The following is an 18,207-nucleotide window of genomic DNA, read 5'->3' on the forward strand; positions in this document are numbered from 1 at the left end:
GGAGGAGATGGAATCTCAATTCCAATCCCCAAGTCAACTATTTCTTTTGAAGGACGGGATGGCAACGTGGGATCTCTCAGATGTAAATGATGGTTGTTAAGTAATTGTTTCTGTGATAATTAGTAAAACATATGCACTCGGGACAAGCTTGATTCTGTGATAGGTACCTTTTCTTGAATTGAATTGGATTTCCAAGGAATGAGATGATGAGTTACAAGCCAAGGCTAAATAGTTTTTAAGGTAGCTATTTTCAAGCCCATAAACTTGCTAACACGTCAAGAAGAATGAATTAATGGACTGTCTCACTGGTTGGACGCTTCCACTAAAGTTTGCAATATGATTAGTATTCCCTAATTAATGAAGTGGAGATTATTTTGAGAAATATATGTATACTACTGTACCAGAACGAGGAAAAAAGAAAACAGTGGAGAGAAAGAGAATTTCAATATTTTTGAAGGTTTGTAACTCAATCCAGGAATTAAAAAAACAAACAGTTCTTTCCCAGCAATTCAAAAAAAAGAGGGGTTAACTTTCACAAAATGCCCTACAAATATGATGTTAATTTCAGTAAGTAATTGGCTCCGATGATATCGAGAAATGGAAAATCATAGCAACTAATGCTACTGCTGAATTAAATTATACATCAAGTGAAATTGAAATGCCTAATCCATCATCGATGCTTGATTGGATTGATAAACATCAAAAATGTCAAGAATATACTTCCTCGATTTACAATAATGTCATGCTATATTGTTTTGTTCGCACCTCATGTGATTTCTGTTGCCACATGATGATGTAACAACAAAAAAAAAAAAATACTGGGATAGAACTACAAGCAAAACCTCACCAGCAGAGGATGAACAAGCAGTACAAATAAAAAACAACACTCTAAAACCACATTCATCTTCTTGGTAAGACCATCATCACTCTCTCTACAACAACCAATTTGCCATGAACAATCAAATGATTGCTGGAGTTGGGATGGGCGGCCAAAAAATCTATTTATGGGGCCATGGATTCTGCTGCCAGTCAGACAGCATGATTCACTGGTTACCCAGTCTTTTTATCGTGTCACTGATTTAGATATCAGCTAACTTTGCTTTCACCAACCTTGTTCACACCATTTTGTAGCACTGATTTGGCTTTGACAAAGGTAAAGATCGAATGCACCCAACAAAAATTTCATCAGAGTTGCACGTAAGGGCCCGGCTGTTAGTAATTCTTTGAATAAAATCACTTGTAATATCGTGAAGATTCTGACCACCTCTGATGTGTGCTTGCATATGCTCGCCACCTACGCCTCTCAGATGGACTGCTGTGATTGTCTTGGGTTTTTGATGTGCATCTCCCACCACAGGTTTTTCTCAAGGTGGTCCTTAACTCCTCTTCGGCATCATATTGTAAGCGCTGCAACAAGAGAAGACAAAAGAGATATGCTTTTGAAGACAAACCCACAAGAGTAACCAGTTAACATCCATGCCAAAAAAAAAAGAGAGACTAATTTATAGTTCTATCCTCTCCCAATTTACTAAATCAAGTTGCTTTTTGGGTGTAGGTTGAAAGCAGTGTCAATGGCATCCTAACACCAATATTGCCTTCTGGATGTCATCTATATCGGATCATGATGTCCAATAACTTTTATGCAGCCTCTGGTACTTCCATGTAGCAGGATATAGAATGAAACTAATTACTTATTTATCATCAATCTTTAAATTTTGTCAAATCCTTGTTTTCCCTCTGTTTTCATCCTATTGAATGTGTAAAGTTGGCACTGTCAATAAAAAACAACACTGCATCTGCAACATACCTAATAACTCTTCAATTAAACCATCCTTAGCCATCTCATGTCACAAATACATAAAAAGGGTTTAATCCCATAGATATCTTTGTTACCACTGCTTACATTTTATTCTCCTAGAAACATTGTTAGTTTTCTAGTAGACATTTTACCATAAGGTTTGTAAAGTGAGAGTTAGGAATATATTAAACATATAACACTCGCTAAGTATATACCTTGGTCGCATCTGAAAGAACAGTGTATGCCTCTCCTATCATCTTGAATAACCTATCAGCATCCTTGTGAACTTCATCAGCCACTTCTCTCCAAAAACCATCATCAATAGTTTCATTCCTGGCCAATAACTGCCCAGCCTTGTCTGGGTGGTGTCTCAATGCAGCTTTTCGATATGCCTTTTTTACATCAGCTGCAGAACTAGATACTTCAATTCCTCTGCATGCGCCAAGCAAGCAATTGCAAACATGAAACCATAAGGATTATTCCAAAATTAACTCGTAAGCAACATTGCTCAATAGCTTAAAACTTTGCAAATGAATAGCCTTAAAAAAGAGATGACCTAATGACACTGAAGACAACTTGAACAAGATTTAAGAAGATACCAAAATGTGATACCAATGCAACTACAGAAAAGCTAGAATCAATAAGTTGAAATCAGAGACAACATAAGGGGAAAAAAATACTTGATTGAAAAACATTTGACCAGTGAAAAACAATATATCTGTTATAACCAATTAGATTTTAGCAATCCAATTCTGGAACCTTCCAGCTTGTAACCAGGCTTTACAACCGAAGACAGGATAAAGACTCCCATCTAACCCATCAAGCTTTACTCAGCTACAGCCTAGTCCAACCATGTTTCTCTTAACTGACCCATAGATCACTAATAAATATTTTCACAGCCCCATGCAGGTGAGCAATTTAAAATTTCACTTAACACAACAAATAATATTTAAATTTCATGTAACGACTTCCAGCCTTTCCAACCTGACTGCATGGTATAAGTGATGTTCAACTTATCTATTAAGTACTTACATAATAGAATTATTGGGCAGGAATTGTGCTTCTTTTACATAAATAAGCATGTGCATGGTCCAACTGCTGTCAGGTATGATTCCAGTAAAACTGGAGTATGCTCTTATTTAACATTTGTGAATGGCACAGCAAAGAATCTAGATAGAAGAGTTAAACTGAGATGGTCCAAAAAAATTGCTTTCATCAGAAGAATAACTAACAAATTATAAGTTAAAATAAACCGAACACTTACAGTATCATGTATAAATCTAGAGGAGTCTCCTTTCTGGCTTCCTCCTCCACACTACAAAGACGAACATGGGCCTGGTTTAGATCATTATTGCCACTATTTATTCCCAAAACTCCAGCTTGACTGTCTTTATCCTTAGATTGATTTTTCAGAAGAGAGATAAGTCTGCGGAGGTCATTAGCAGCCTGGCCATAGTCTCTGATCATCTCATGCAAGGTGGCTCTCCTTGAAATTGCCTGCAATATTAACGAAGAGTCAATAAGTGAAAATGACCAACTTTTTCCATAAGGTGCTGTGGCTGCTTCAAAACCCAATGTGATGATTTATGGCTAAATCAGAGCTATTCACTGATTTAAAATTTATTGTTTATCATTTCAACTTTATTGATTATTTAATAAGCCTGGTGATTTATCCTTTTTCTCAGTTCTCAGAAAACAATTATGTTCCTAAATGACCATGCCAACAATGTAGATCAATTATTCATTAGACCTTAATTGAAATACTGTTCTTTTTTAGAAAATAAAGAGAGCATAAACATGAAGCTCAAAAATTCACAACATATGAAATGTAAGGAAGAAGAGAATGGTTCAAGAAGTCTGATTATTTAAGGTTACCAAGTTAGACAAAAAAGAAAAGTTCAAAAAAGTTTCAAGCCAAACTTTCAATGAAATTCAGATAAAATCAGATCGAGATTAATTTAAGCCATGGCAGAATTATTTGGTCAGAAGTCTCAGAACTATTAGGTTATATTACTTTTTGTTAATAATCAAATAGCATGTTTTCTATTCTGAAAAAAAATACATCAGTGTAAACAATTTAACCCATCAACAAAATGAGCATGTATCCAACAAATGACAAATGGCAAGTTTGGAGTGCCAGGAACCAAGCACAATTCAAAAATTATCTTCAGTACAAGATATCTCGATAGAGGAATGTACTGTTCTTTCCAATGCAATATGCTACTATAGGACTATGTGATGAAATGCACTACTAAGACACACTTGTGTGAATCATGTGAACCCAAGATGTTAATACCTTATGAAACCATACTAATTTATGCCAGCAAGTGCTAGCTACACTACACGGATGAGGCAGATTAGCCCAACCAAATCCATGTACTGTTGGACACAAACCTATGTACCATGCTGATATCCTACCAGCAGCAGTCCACATAATAGCATATGTACTTGATGTGGACACCAGAGCAAATCAACCAAAATTTTCAATTTCAAAATAAAAAGAGCATCTGTGAGCAAAAAATACATAACCAACCTTTGCATAACTGGCAACAAGGGCGATTGCTATACTACAGTCTGCAATGGCATCTGTAACTTGGCCTAGGGCTTGATAAGCAGCAGCACGATTACAGAAGCAAATTGCTGTAAAAGGACGTGACTCAGTATTGCATGCTAAAGCAGCAGAATAATGTTCTACTGCATCCAGATGTCTTCCTGCTTGAAAAGCTGCATTCCCAGCAGCCTGTGAAGGAAAAAGTGCAAATTGAGCAAATGAGAAATATAAGAGTTTATCCTGTCCTCAATATTAATGGGCTAATTGTTTTAAAAACTGTAATATCATTGAAGAAATTACACGGCAAAATGGATCTCATATCTTCATCTTATATTTTAACATTGGGCTTTAGACCTTCCATTTCCCTGCCAAAAACATCTTCATTGCAAAGAATAAATTCATTTTTCTTCATCATGCATGGCATTATATGATCGCCACCACAAAGGCACTAAACCAAATTGATGCATTTAGTGAAAGGCATGAGGTTACACTTTTTCTTTGGGCACGACCAGCAAAACATAAACAAGACTTTGTTTTAGTATTTCTGTTGGGTGTTGGAACAAAATCAACAGACCAAAACAAACACCAACTTGTTTTGTCATTGATGCAAGTAAATTTCCTTAGAAGTTACACAAGTAGACTACTGTTAGAAGTTCTTTAAAGCCTTAATCCCATGGACCAGTCTTAAAGACTAAAATGGAAATAGTAGAATTACCTTAAGACGTAAGAGTTCATTTATGGTGCCACACAATGATGCCAGAGATTCTGAAGACCCATTAACGTTCCTGGTAATTATAATGTAGTATATTACAAATAAAACTTCAAGAAACATGTGCTAACTATGATAAGAATGCCAAAAGGTGTATTAGATATTGAGACTTAGAGTAATACTTGTCTTCTTTATATGTCACTTTTTCATGCTTCTTTAGTAACTCAACTGCCTCCTCAAATCTCCCCAAATAGAAATAAGACTTGGACATAAGATTCAAACGCCAGAGCCTCATGGGACAACTTTGCATGTCTTCAGAATTATCTGTGCTGACTCTACACAGAGCATAATTTCTTTCAGCAATTTCAATGGTCTGCTCACAGAAAACAATCACCTCTTTGTATCTCCGCAACTGCCAGGTCCAAGAACAATAGAATTAATAAAAGATCAATGTGACATAGTTCTGTTAGATGTCGATGGAGGATGTTGTAATTCATGTATTCAGGCTCTCTGATACATGTATCTATCATTCAATTGGTCTTAATGTGAACTAATATACTAAAAAAGAGAAGGAATACAAACCATTAGAAAAGCCTCTGCTTTTCTTTCCATCAATCTTTCTGAATATGGACATATAAACAGGGCCTCAATGATTATCTGTAATGCCTTTGCTGCTTCATTAGATGATTTTTTCAGCATAAGTTCCTCGGACTGAACCATGTAATCAGCAACTTGCTGTTTCATAAAGACAGTATCAGACATCAAATGCACAAAAGAACAAAAGGTGGTGGTGGCGTAGGGAGGGGAAAGTTAGCACTATAACTAGCATAAAAAGCAAACAAAATAATCCATTCTTAATATGCCATTGAATGCAAGCAAGATATGACCTCTTATATCTTATAATTGCAAAATTAGTTGTAGGAATATGTATAATACAAATGTGACTCGGTTTAAAACAAAGGAAACAATATTCTAAGGATTAGCTCCTTCAATAATACAGGTTTTACCAAACAACATCGATAACTATTAGGTCATAATTCTTGAATGAATTTGAAATTACACAAACACTATAAATTTAATTTTGTACTACTTTTGTTATTTAAATCAAGGATTGAAATATCGTATCGTACCGGAGTTTCAACCTTCTCTCGGTACAGTATGGTACGGTACTATATACCAAGCGGTATACCATTTGGTATATATATATATATATAAGTAAAAAAAAATTTCGGCAACATCGCCTCCCTTCTCCCCCACACGAGAAGGGACGTATATAGTATCGTCTCCCTTCACGCCAAGCAAGGCAACACAGAAGAGAGGCGACGTCGCAGAAAAGCCTCGGCGATGTCGCCTATATATATATATATATATATATATATATATATATATATAATGTGCGATGTCGCCTCTCTTCTCCCCAGGTGGGGCAAGAAAAATGAGACGACATCGCCTATATATATATATATATAAAATACCATCCGGTAGCGAGCGGTACGCGTACCGGTTTCTTGTCGAACCGATACATATCGCTCGTACCAGGCGGTATCATTCGAAACTGTATACCTTGATTTAAATATTTTTCAACTTTTAGCATTACCAAAAGCAATAAGAGGAAACAGATGGTAGCTAAATTACTATTGTATAACTTATAATTTACATGAGATACTAATAAATTCAATCACAAGAATGTTAACAGACACTAGCTGCACCAGCTGGCAAGTCCATAGAGAATCAGTGATCCAATCACTTGGCTTATCTAATATCTTGTTAAAAAAATGTTTTATATTGTTAATCCTTCAGTTTATTGTTCAGCTTCTCTAGGAGCTCGTATAACAATTTAGCAAGCAAACCGATCAAATGATTCAAATAAAAAAGTTGTTAAATGTAAAACATAGCATGCGCTTGGCAAACGATAAGACACTTAACATTGGACATTAAGATCCAAGTATTGTGCATCTACATGACTGTTAAAAACCATCGACTTGCTGAGAAGAGTTGCTAGTTTTCCTTATATATTTTGGCAAATAAATGATAAAAATATGTGAAGATCTTCAAATTCAATATAAAATTCCTGCTTTCTGGAGAAGTAATTATAAAATTTGGCATTACATTATTTGCATCACATACTGCGATGATAACAATTTATGCAGACGAGTTACTAAAAACCATACCTGCAAAAATTGTTATCAATTGGGACTTTCACCATCTGGCAAGCAATAAATAATTGCAGGCATAGGATAATATCTCTGAGTTACCACATTTTCAAAAAGTTCAATCATATACAGGTGCGGAAGTCATTCAAAAACAAATATTTCCATGCTTAAAGAAAACAGCTGTGCGTAGTCTCAAATGTTAAAAGATACACCACAAGAAGTAGACTAAGACCAACCTGAGTTTTCAGTAGACCATCAGAAGCCTCCACTAAGATTTTGTGGTCTAAACTTCCCTCATTGTTTGATTGTAAGCAATTCTTGAAATGCTTCAAGGCATCTTCAATTTCACCCAATGCAAGATGACAACTACATCAAGAGAAGAATATTTTAAAACTATTTTAAATTTCATATGACCAAATCACTTAGAACAGACAATATACCTTAAGATCAGTTCTTTTTCATGATTCAAATTAACTAATTCTAGATATTAAAGAAAAAAAAATGTTTGACATTAGAAATCCACAATACGAAGCCCTTCTAATATATATATATATATATATATATATATATATATATATATGAATTTATATGTATATGTATAAGTATATATATATATATGTATATATACATATATGTATATATATACATACATACACACTCACAAATAACTAAAGTAAATAAAATAAGGATTTGTGTTGGATTGGCACAACATAAATAAGTAATTTTGATGGAAAAGATAAAGAAAAAATCTCGGGTTTATTCAATTATGGACATCCATCGGACAATAAAAAATATGCATGTCCGATGAAATACTTGTTGCTATCTACTCCAATAACAAACCATTGGTTTAACTGAATAACTAAAGAAAATAGATAGACCTTTCTCTTCGACTCAGGTCGATGGATATTTGTATAGTCTCAGCGAACAATCAATTAACAACACAATTCAAAAAAGAGATTCGGGATTCCAATATTCGAACGGCAAACCCGATAACTGAATCCAAATACCTTTATCCAAACTAATTTTCTGGCCATTTTTAACATAAACCGGCCAATAAACCATAATCTCTTTGAATTTGATTCACTTGACACTGCATCCACTCCACTGGACATTAAGTGCTTTGCATGAAGGTTGGGCACATACGAGTAGAGGGTTCCAGCTCATTGTTATCCTAATAGAGGAACGGATGGACCTTTACGGATCCCAAAAGTAGGTCCACCTGAGTTGGGCCAGAGTCAGTGTGATCCAATTCAGTTTATCATTATTGGTCAGTTTCAGAACTAATTTGATTCTCAAGGAACATGGTCTAAAGCGTGAATGAAACAGCTGCAGCAGGCAGTTTCAAGCTTCAGCAAAGATGAAGTAGCTGGATGATAGTGTTTCATGTGATAAAGGTTGCAAGAGACATGCTGGCAACTAATCTCCTAGATGGACATGTGGGCTGCAAACCGGTGAAATGAAAAAAATGAAGTGTCAATCTTAGTTTGATTGTTTGAATGCCTTCTAACTTTAAACCTCCCTTGACCACATTTTGCCAGAAGCTTTCCTTTATAATGCCATATAACTTAATTTAATTGTTTGAATGCCTTATAACTTTAAATCTCCCTTGACCACATTTTTCCAGAAACTTTCCTTTGTAATGTTTGTATACATGCAATTAAATCCGCACTGGTACAGACCGATCAGTATTTACCAGTCCAAGCATGAACCAACACGTGGACCATCATGGTCCACAAGTTGTACAACCCTAAAACCCACCCCCCCTTCCCTCGTGCACCTCTCGCTACCTGTGTCACATGCCGATGGGACTTCTCATCCTCCTCTGTCACAGCCTCCTTGTACTTCACTGACTCTACCCCTCTTCTTCTTCTTCGGCTCCTCCTCTCCCTCCCCACCCCAACCCAACCCCTTTCTTTGTACCTTGGTACATTCTGGTATATCATATTTTGGTATAATGTCGAACCAGCCCCTCCACCTAACTCCTTTCTTTGTACCCTGGTACATTCCAGCATATTGTACCGTAGTATGTCGGAACAAACTTGAACCAGTCCAACCATCGACGTGCATGGGTCCCATACCCAATATTGATTATTGAAAACCTTTGTTATACTTATTTTACATAGTTATCTGAACGATAGCATACCTTAAAATCTCTTTTCCAAAGCATGATCGAATCAGCAAATAGCATAAGCCAGTTGTAGGTTTTTAGTGGGGATTCATATTGTCATTGTAACCTAGTACAGGACCAACTCTGTTGGCCTCTACAGAGTATCTCTAGGGCCATACAAAAAATTGAGTACTAGCATAGAGCTAGAAAGAACACGGAACATATGATGCACATTAACAATCAAACTGATAATGATAATATATCATAAATTTTAGTCAGAAAAAAAATAATAAGGGAAAAAGAACAATTATGCAACAAAACTTTACAAGAAACATGTGAAATATCATATTCCACTTAGGCCAGCTTCATGCTAGAGTGTTACAATTAGAAAGAATTTTTATAATATTTTAGCAATTCTATGCTAAGAGCTTAAAATTTTATTATGTTTTTTTAATATGCTATGATGCTACAAAATTTTAATATTAATAATCCTATACTAAGACCTCAAAATTTATGAATGTAGATTACATTTTTTTTTGTAACCAATGGAGCAGCAGGTCAAAGTATCATTACTCAAAGTTTGATAAACAAAGAACATCCAGGTATTACTATCTTTACAATCCATAAATATATATTTGATATTCTCAAACCTTGCTAATTTAGACCTCATAAATAACTAAAGTGAAACTCACAGACAGCCATCCTATCACTACTTTGATCACAAAGGCAAGCTAGAATGCCTGCCCTCAATGTTACACAGAACAAATTTAACCAAGAATGTCAACCATTAGGTTAGGCTCATTCTCTATATCTTAATAACTTAATGTTCTCATTACACCAAAAGTTGCATTCTATGCTTATACAACATAATTTAGAATAAGAACGTGCAGTAATATCATGCTCAAGTCAACCATGAGAGGTGAAGAACCATACCATGCAGCCCTAACTTGAGCCCTGAGAAAGCTGGGGTCAATTTTAGCAGCCATCATACAGTCAGAAAGTGCTTCTCTCATTCTTCCAAGAGACATTCGTGCAGCTGCACGGTTGCTGTAACACAGCATTAATGCCTTATTGTTGCTTCTAGAAACTTCCGTTATAGAGATGGAATTCAACCCTCGAGTATAAAAATCCTCAGCTTTTGACATGTCCCCATTTGAATATGCTTGGTTGCCCCTTATGAACATAAGTAAGTCAATGTCAAAAGCAAATGCCAAAAATGTAAACTGACTGGGCTCAAGCATCTGAGACTATATGTGTCAATCTTTATAAGTTATCAATGAACAGATGAGATGTTGCAAGTGCTACTCTTACCGACAAAAGGCCAAATCAGAATGAATGTAGTTCAATAAGTGAACAAATCAAACCAATGCATAAAAAGGTACCTGAGACGCCACTGGTTACAGACTTCCTGCTCAGTGGCAGTTGCTCCAACCGTGGATATGGGATCTTTTCTCTTTTCCAATTTTTTCTGTCTCTCAGCTACGACATCATCCCCATTTTGAGGAACAGATAGCTTGCCCTTGAAGTCTCTTTCAGCAACAGGTTGCACAGAATTGGCATCTGGTAACAAATTCTCAGAAGGGGGAACCATCGGAACACTGACCTTCGGGATTGAATTATTCAAGTTCTTGGAACTTCTCATCCTACTTTTCTTTCTGTGTTGACGTTTTTCCGCTGATAACAGACCTTGATTAAAAGCTAATTCACCAAAGGTAAAATCAGAGCCAGGAAAACTTTCTAAGCTGGAGTTAAGATTAAAGCAGTTTTCATTCTCATTAGCTTGTGGCTCAAAATTTGAACTACAGGATTCAGTTTCTGCTTTCATTCCAGCAGCGTTGCTGGTCAAAGTACGATCCATGTTGTCAGATTTGAAAAAATATTTTTCTCTACCATTTTCCGTAATTTGTTCGCCTATAAACGAAGACTTGTCAACAGAATCCCTCTCAATATAATCTCTAGAACCACTATTTTCATGTTCTCTAAGTGTTACACCATCTTTATTAATATACAAGTGCTGTGTTGCAGAAACAGGATCTTCTTTTCTTTCACCTACAGGAACAGATTCTTTTGTACCAATTGACTCACAGGAGGAAAAAATATGGCGGGATTCATCAGATATCTCGTCATAAGGAGAATAATCCATTGGTGAGTAACCACCAGAAGAGAACTTTTCCACAGTTTCAACAACTTTTTCCACTGAGGCAAATGTTTTAGAAAAGTCCTTGTGCAGTGGAACAGATTGTCTAGATTTCTCTCTCCTTTTCTTTCTTGTAGTTCTAGATTCTCGCTTCACATTAAATTCCTTATTTTGATGAGGTCCAGTAAATAAGCTCTCCTTTGACAACATAGGAGTAACATGTATAGGTGTTGTAAATTCCATGTGTGGTAACTTCTGATCTTCACATACACTTGCAAAATTTAAACCACTAGCAACAGACAGAGTATCATGGCCAGATAATGATGAAACAAAAGGTGTACCTGCTTCCCTGAGCTTGGAACAGTCAGTAGCACCAGAGGAATTCAGGTAACTCTGGCTTCTACCAAAAACAAAAGTATTACCCTCATTAATCTTAGCCCTGCAATCAGCTTGCTTTGCCTTCTCTGGCTCAACCTCATTATCAGGTCTCTGCAAGTTCAACTTCCTCATTTCGACGTGAAGCCTCGAGACTGTGTCCACATCCAAAGCGATAAATGATTCCTGGCCCAAATTAGAATTTAAACTTGTGGCATTTCCACATACAGAAGAACCTACATTGGGTTCCCTACCACCTTCACTAATAACATTATTTATCACATCCTTGGTACCATTGTCTTTGCTACCAAAATTGCTGGATATGCTTGCACCAAAGAAATAACATTCAGACCTGATAGATCCAGAATTTTTCAATCTCGAATCCTCATTCCCACTTGAATTATCACTTTTGCTCTGAACACCCTCACTAGAAAATATACCCCTACCTGTATTCCCGTCAACAAAGCTAGACGGACCTCCATGGATGCTACTGGAACCAATATTTTTCACACCAGAAAGCAACACAGAATCTGTACCAAAGACAAAAGCAGCACTTTCCGACTTCCCAAACTCAAAGATGCCATTATTCCTACCGCTTAAATTTTCTGATGAATTTTCACAAGAATTTGAACTTTGCTTCAGATCACTTTGAAAGATACAAGCATCGGAATGAGGTTTATGGACTGGGTTATTACCGGATCCATCATCTTCTTTGCCTAGGTTCATTACAGAAGTGGTGCCAAAGACAAAACCATCACTTTGGGACTTAATAGATGCAAGATTCCTGACATTCTGATCACTCAGGTCCGCTGGAGGGCCTTGTTCTGAAGAAAAATTCTTCATACCACTACCGAACACATATAAACCATCGTCAGAACTTCTATTTGAGTAACGACTGAAGCTAAATGTTTCCTTCACCACATTTGCAGACGCTACATTTTTCATACTGTTGTCCGACCCATAACCAGTGTTCTCAGACTTGACAAATTTTTTTCCTTTGCTCCGACCCAAATTTGAACCTTTCTTTTCACTGCTTCCAAAGACAAAAGCTCCCCCGTCACTCATAACAAAACCAGCACTCCCAGGTTTTGCAGACTTTAAACTACCTGAACTTGAATGTTCTGGAATCTTTGAACCTGCCTCAGATTCCAATGGATTCCGTCCATGAAACTTCTCGTCAAGCCCCTGAACTCCGTCCCTCTGATGCCGCCCAGAAATATCCGACTCTATGCCGACAGGGCCGGAATGGAATGGATTGAACCCAGAGCCATCATTGGCGTTCGTAGTCGCTGCCGACCTCACCCGAGGCGAGGCCAGATGCTTCCTCACCTTCACAAGTCGAGGTTTTGAGAGCCCCGCAGCCGACAATGGCCTCCCCGGAACTGGAACGGGGTGGATTGGAGAGAGAGGTACAGGAGGAACTGGGGCAGCGAATTTTCCATCAAAATCAGCGTTCTTTAATCCCCTCGAAGCAGGGGGCTGTTGCCCTAGGACACTCCGATGCGGGAAACCAAACACGGAACTTGAATTGGGGCCGCCAGAGGAAGGAATGCCGCTGCGGAGATGGAATGAAGGAGAACCGGAAGCGGAGATCTCACCTTTACTAGGGTTTCGAAGAGGGGAGGAAGGCGCGGGGCGGGACCCAAAGTCTACCATCGCGGGCGGCATCTCTGGTGGGAGATCACCAACTTCCGACTACGGTTGAAGCGGCGGCGGCGGCGGCGGCGGCAGTCTCCGGCGGGTGGGATCGCCGGAGACGGAGGAGGGTGGGATGGGTCTGAGTCCCGAGGCTTTGGCTTTGAATCGCTTCGGAAGGCAGCGGCGTCGCCTCCATGTATTTATTTATTGCGTAATACTTTTTGTAAAGCAGCAATGTTTTCGGCACGCACGTACTCCGACCCGGAAACATCACGTTGCCGGATCTCCTGTATGAGTTCAGCCAGGGTTTAAAACTCTCCACCGTCCTCCACCTCCAGCTCAGCCGCGCTGACGATGATGTGTCGGGTTCTTGAAAGAGCGAGCCGCTGCCAGGGTGGGGACCACTCTGACACGTGGCCTGGGTCTGGTCATACAGGAGCAGATACCGTGGCGTCAGCACCTCTTAGCGGCGAGGCGCGTGGTTCAAATTTGGGTGGGGTCCACGTGGGCCCGCCCTCGTTTGGGGGTAGGGTCCGCACCTTATACCTTTTCATTTTTCGGAATTACGCGCCGTGAAGGCAAATGACGCACCATAAAACTTTCCATTATTTAGAACTACGCACGGAAAAGGCCAATGAATATATATATATATATATATATATATATATATATATATATATATATATATATATATATATATGTAAAATGACGCACCATAAAACTTTCCAACGTTTGCTCTTAATGTTTCTAAAATAAAATATGTACCAATGATATTTTTTCAAATATTTAGATATTAGACATATACTAGTTTAAATATTTAATTTTTTTTCATCTATTATTTTTCTTACAAAAGATAAGTGACCAAAATGAGATTGGAACTCAAGATTCGGATCATCGAATATAAAAAATTCATCACACATATATTATTTATTTTTTTCCTAACCTAAAATTCAGAGTTGATAAATATGAAAGTTACCAATACAAAAAGGTTTATATATATAACAATATAACTATCAATCAAAACTTTATCACCATTATTCTAACTTTCAAACGACCAAGTTTAATCATATCATATACGAAAAATACGCCATATATACGGTAGGTGATTTAACATTGAATTATTCACCTAAAATTAACTTGCACGAGAGACATTTTCTGAAGGCCATGAAGTATTGTCACGTTGGGTTCGTAAAAACTGAATTGGTGATGGACAAACCATAGGTAATGATCATAACATCTATATATCCGCAACTTAACTTTTTTTGGCATAAGATGTCTAACTTTACGTAGGATTATAAATAGAATCAAGAAACACTTTTGATGTATTATATTTTTCAGGATGACAATTAACTTAGTCGATTAAAATTTTGACTATCTAATAGCAAGTTTTAATGATCTAATCTCATCCTCGTTGGCTTATAATTATTGGTTCTATAGAAATTGATAATAAAGATATATGGAAATTGATAATAATATGATTCTAATATGGATGGACGATCATATATTTTCCTTAAATTTTTGGGTAGATATTGGTTTTGAATTATAAAGCATTTATGTACTGAAATTATGGCTTATGGGGGGGACAATCAACCATATGATTCTAAGAGCCATAGCTTATGTCCTACCTATTGTTTATTTAGAATTTCTAGAATAATATTATTTTAAAAAGAAATAAGATTTTATTATTCCTTTTTTTTCATAATGTAATTATTTTATATATTTTTTCATGAGTATAATATATTAAAATATGTCCCATAAAACCATTTTTACTTTTCAATTTTATACCACAAAACTTTGAGGAGTCTTTTACCAGTAGTTTTTTCGAATTTTATTTTATTTTTTCTATACTCAGTTTGTTTTGATTCGATAAGTTTTGGACCTATTCGAATTCCAATCATTTATAAATTTTTTAATTAGATAAATTGTAAAATAATTTAAAATATAAATTTAAGAAATAATATTTAAATTTTAATATAAAATATAAAATATATATAAACTAATGTGAAAATATATATATATATATAAACATAAAATTCAGATATGTATGTCTTGTAATATTGTTTTATTACAATATATCAACATACAATATTTTAAAATATTAAAACGACCTTAAAAATGAACTAAAAAATTCGAAAAAAGCTGACATTATTTCTTTAATTTAAAATGATATCTACACTAAAAATAATGGTTATATAAATTGTTTTTCAAAAGAATTTTATAATTTTATATATTGTTATAGAATTAAAAATAATTTTAATATTTACAAATATTCATATATTATTTAAAATGACTTATATTATATATTTTTATACCTTCTACTAGCCATGATTCTGATTCTAAAACTAATAATTCTCGTTTATTATTTTGGAAAATCTGAACCAAGTCAAACAAGGTCGATTCATATCGTTGGTTCTTTTTTTATTTTTATTTTTAAATTAAAAATAAGCTAAAATTATAAAATTATGATTTTATTTTCAAGTTTTGATTATAGTGCCACTTTAAAAAGTTTAGTAAACTTTCAATACATGTAATAAGCCTAATGAATAAAAAATAATATTAAATTAATGTAATTATAAAATTATTCATTACTATCATTTTTTTTAATTTACAATATTCCAAAAGTCATGAAACCGAACGAAACATCCTATTCTGATTTGGTTTGGAGTGGACGAACTACTATTTGAAATTGTTAATCTTATAATATACCAAAGGTTGGGTCTACCTTTCAAAATTTTATTAATTTTATAATATATTTTAAATTATTTTTATATTATTATTTTTTATAATTTATTTTTTTATTCATTGGATCGATTCTTAATGCAGACCAATAATCAACTATTATGAGAGGAAAGGAAAAATAAAGGTGAGATATTATTGTAATATATTTTTTAAATAATTAATAATATATTACTTCAAAAACCTAGTACAAGGTATCCCCTCCTCCAAGTGGTAGAATTTTGGATCTAAATCTGAAGTCAAAACATGATTCTGGACATCTTAGTATGACTAGCTAGCCAATGAGCATATTTGTCGCCATCTCTAAAACTATGACTCATCATCCACTCTACATAAACTTTGAGGGCATCAAAAAGATCCATAATGGGATTTGTCAAAACATAAAGAGGAGGTTCCTCTTTCAAAACATGTACAATCCATTCAATATCTATCTCTATAAAGAACTTGGTTACACCCAAATGAACGAAAGCTTGAACACCATCCTTCGTAGCTATAAGTTCATTGGCATAGCAGCTTCCCCCTTAAAGAAACTTATAGCCAATAATAAGGACTAAAACCTTATTGGATCGAAGCCTAAATCTAGCCTCTCTAAGTTCAGTCTCGACCTCAAATGCACCATCAATATTTAGCTTTGTCCATCCTTCATTCATCCTTCATTCGATCTTGTCCACTTCATTTGAACAATGCATCTCTCTCTAACAATCCCTAAAGGATAGTCTAATAAAAAACTATCATAGAGATAAGCAACAACTCTAAAAGCAATACGGAAGGTGTTGCATTTAGAGTTTTTGGATCCTAAATCATTCCTGATCATTCATATCATCCAAAAGCTATAAGCAATTAGAATTCTCACATGTGAGTGAGAAGAAGAGGAGGAGGAAGCTATCCCCTATCTTAGTTGACTACCCTCAACCCTAGAGAAGTAAGAAAATTGGATGTGCAGCTTTTGTCAGAAAAATTCTCACACTTGAAGGGGCATAAGAACACCTAAGGAAGATATGTTGTTGGTTGTCAGGACCAACCAAGTAGAAATAGCAAGGGTGAGGAGTACAAATGTTGAATCTAGCCGATCTTTCTAAAGTGTTAAGTTTATGATGTAAAAGATTCCAATAACATAAAATTATATGAGGTAAGGTAGGAATATTCTAAAGAGTTTTTCATATGATTAAGTTATTACCGAGGTTATTTGGGAAAGAAAGCAGGAATTTATAAGTCAGCCTAGTTGATGATTGCCCTTTAAGATTAATGTTCCAAAACTGATGATTATCATTAGGGAAGATCTCATTTGAAATAAAAGATGATACTTTATATTTATCAAGAATAACAAAAGAGTTAACAAAAGAAAACTTATTTTTGATAGGCAACTCAAAAATAAGAGAGAGAGAGAGAGAGAGAGAGAGAGAGAGAGTCTAAACTATTTGAATCACCATTTTTTATCATAGGAGAAGGGAGAGAGTAATAGGGATTATAATGATTGTATTTAACAATAACTACATTAGTCCAAATGTTGGGAACATAATTTAGAAATAGCTGTATGCACTTTACCTGACAGTAATATTAAGGTTACGAATACCTAAACCCTATTTTGATTTAGTTTTAGTAATGATTTTATATGAAATCAAGTGTATACCATTAGTAGAATCAAATTTTAAAGGATTGAACAACTCAGTAATGGTATGATATAATTTTTTATTAGCTCCCTGGTAAGTCCCTAAAGTCTTATCGTAAAAAAGAAGAGAAAGGGGATGATCATTTCGAGTGGATCGACCCTCCTTGATCGTTTCGAGAGGATCAACCTCCTAGAGTTTGTCAAAAGACAGAATAATATTTTTCATAAATGATCGAAAAGAAGCAGTTACATCCCTATTTATAGAGTTCTGACTTTAGCTAAACTAAACAGACTTAATAAATACGCAGAAAATAAAAGGAAAGCACAAAAAATAAAAGAAAAAATAAAAGGATCCTAACAATCCCGCCTCCTTTAATTCAGCCTTGTCCTCAAG

At 35.5% G+C, this 18,207-nt stretch overlaps 1 protein-coding gene across 1 annotated transcript; it reads right to left on the bottom strand.

Annotated features, from left to right (window-relative positions):
* Window positions 1–648: 648 nt before the first annotated feature.
* On the bottom strand, window positions 649–13,651 carry LOC135623167 (uncharacterized). Its single transcript, XM_065125791.1, has 10 exons — window positions 10,701–13,651; window positions 10,252–10,491; window positions 7,448–7,577; window positions 5,641–5,793; window positions 5,241–5,470; window positions 5,065–5,134; window positions 4,332–4,538; window positions 3,063–3,295; window positions 2,014–2,230; window positions 649–1,407 (listed from the first exon to the last, which is right to left on the bottom strand). The coding sequence occupies exons 1-10, from the start codon at window positions 13,496–13,498 to the stop codon at window positions 1,234–1,236; spliced, it is 4,452 nt and encodes a 1,483-aa protein (XP_064981863.1). The 5' UTR covers window positions 13,499–13,651; the 3' UTR covers window positions 649–1,233.
* Between the last annotated feature and the right edge of the window lie 4,556 nt (window positions 13,652–18,207).

Source organism: Musa acuminata, chromosome BXJ2-9 (genome assembly GCF_036884655.1).
Source record: "Musa acuminata AAA Group cultivar baxijiao chromosome BXJ2-9, Cavendish_Baxijiao_AAA, whole genome shotgun sequence".
NCBI lineage: Eukaryota > Viridiplantae > Streptophyta > Magnoliopsida > Zingiberales > Musaceae > Musa > Musa acuminata.

Bases quoted from the DNA above. Each gene is read 5' to 3' on its own strand.
- LOC135623167 (XM_065125791.1), bottom strand. From the start codon at position 13,498: ATGCCGCCCGCGATGGTAGACTTTGGGTCCCGCCCCGCGCCTTCCTCC. The intron at 10,492-10,700 runs GTACCTTTTTAT...TATGTTCATAAG, and splicing joins TGTAACCAGTGGCGTCTCAG to GGGCAACCAAGCATATTCAA. The intron at 7,578-10,251 runs GTATGGTTCTTC...CTCTTGATGTAG, and splicing joins GCTCAAGTTAGGGCTGCATG to TTGTCATCTTGCATTGGGTG.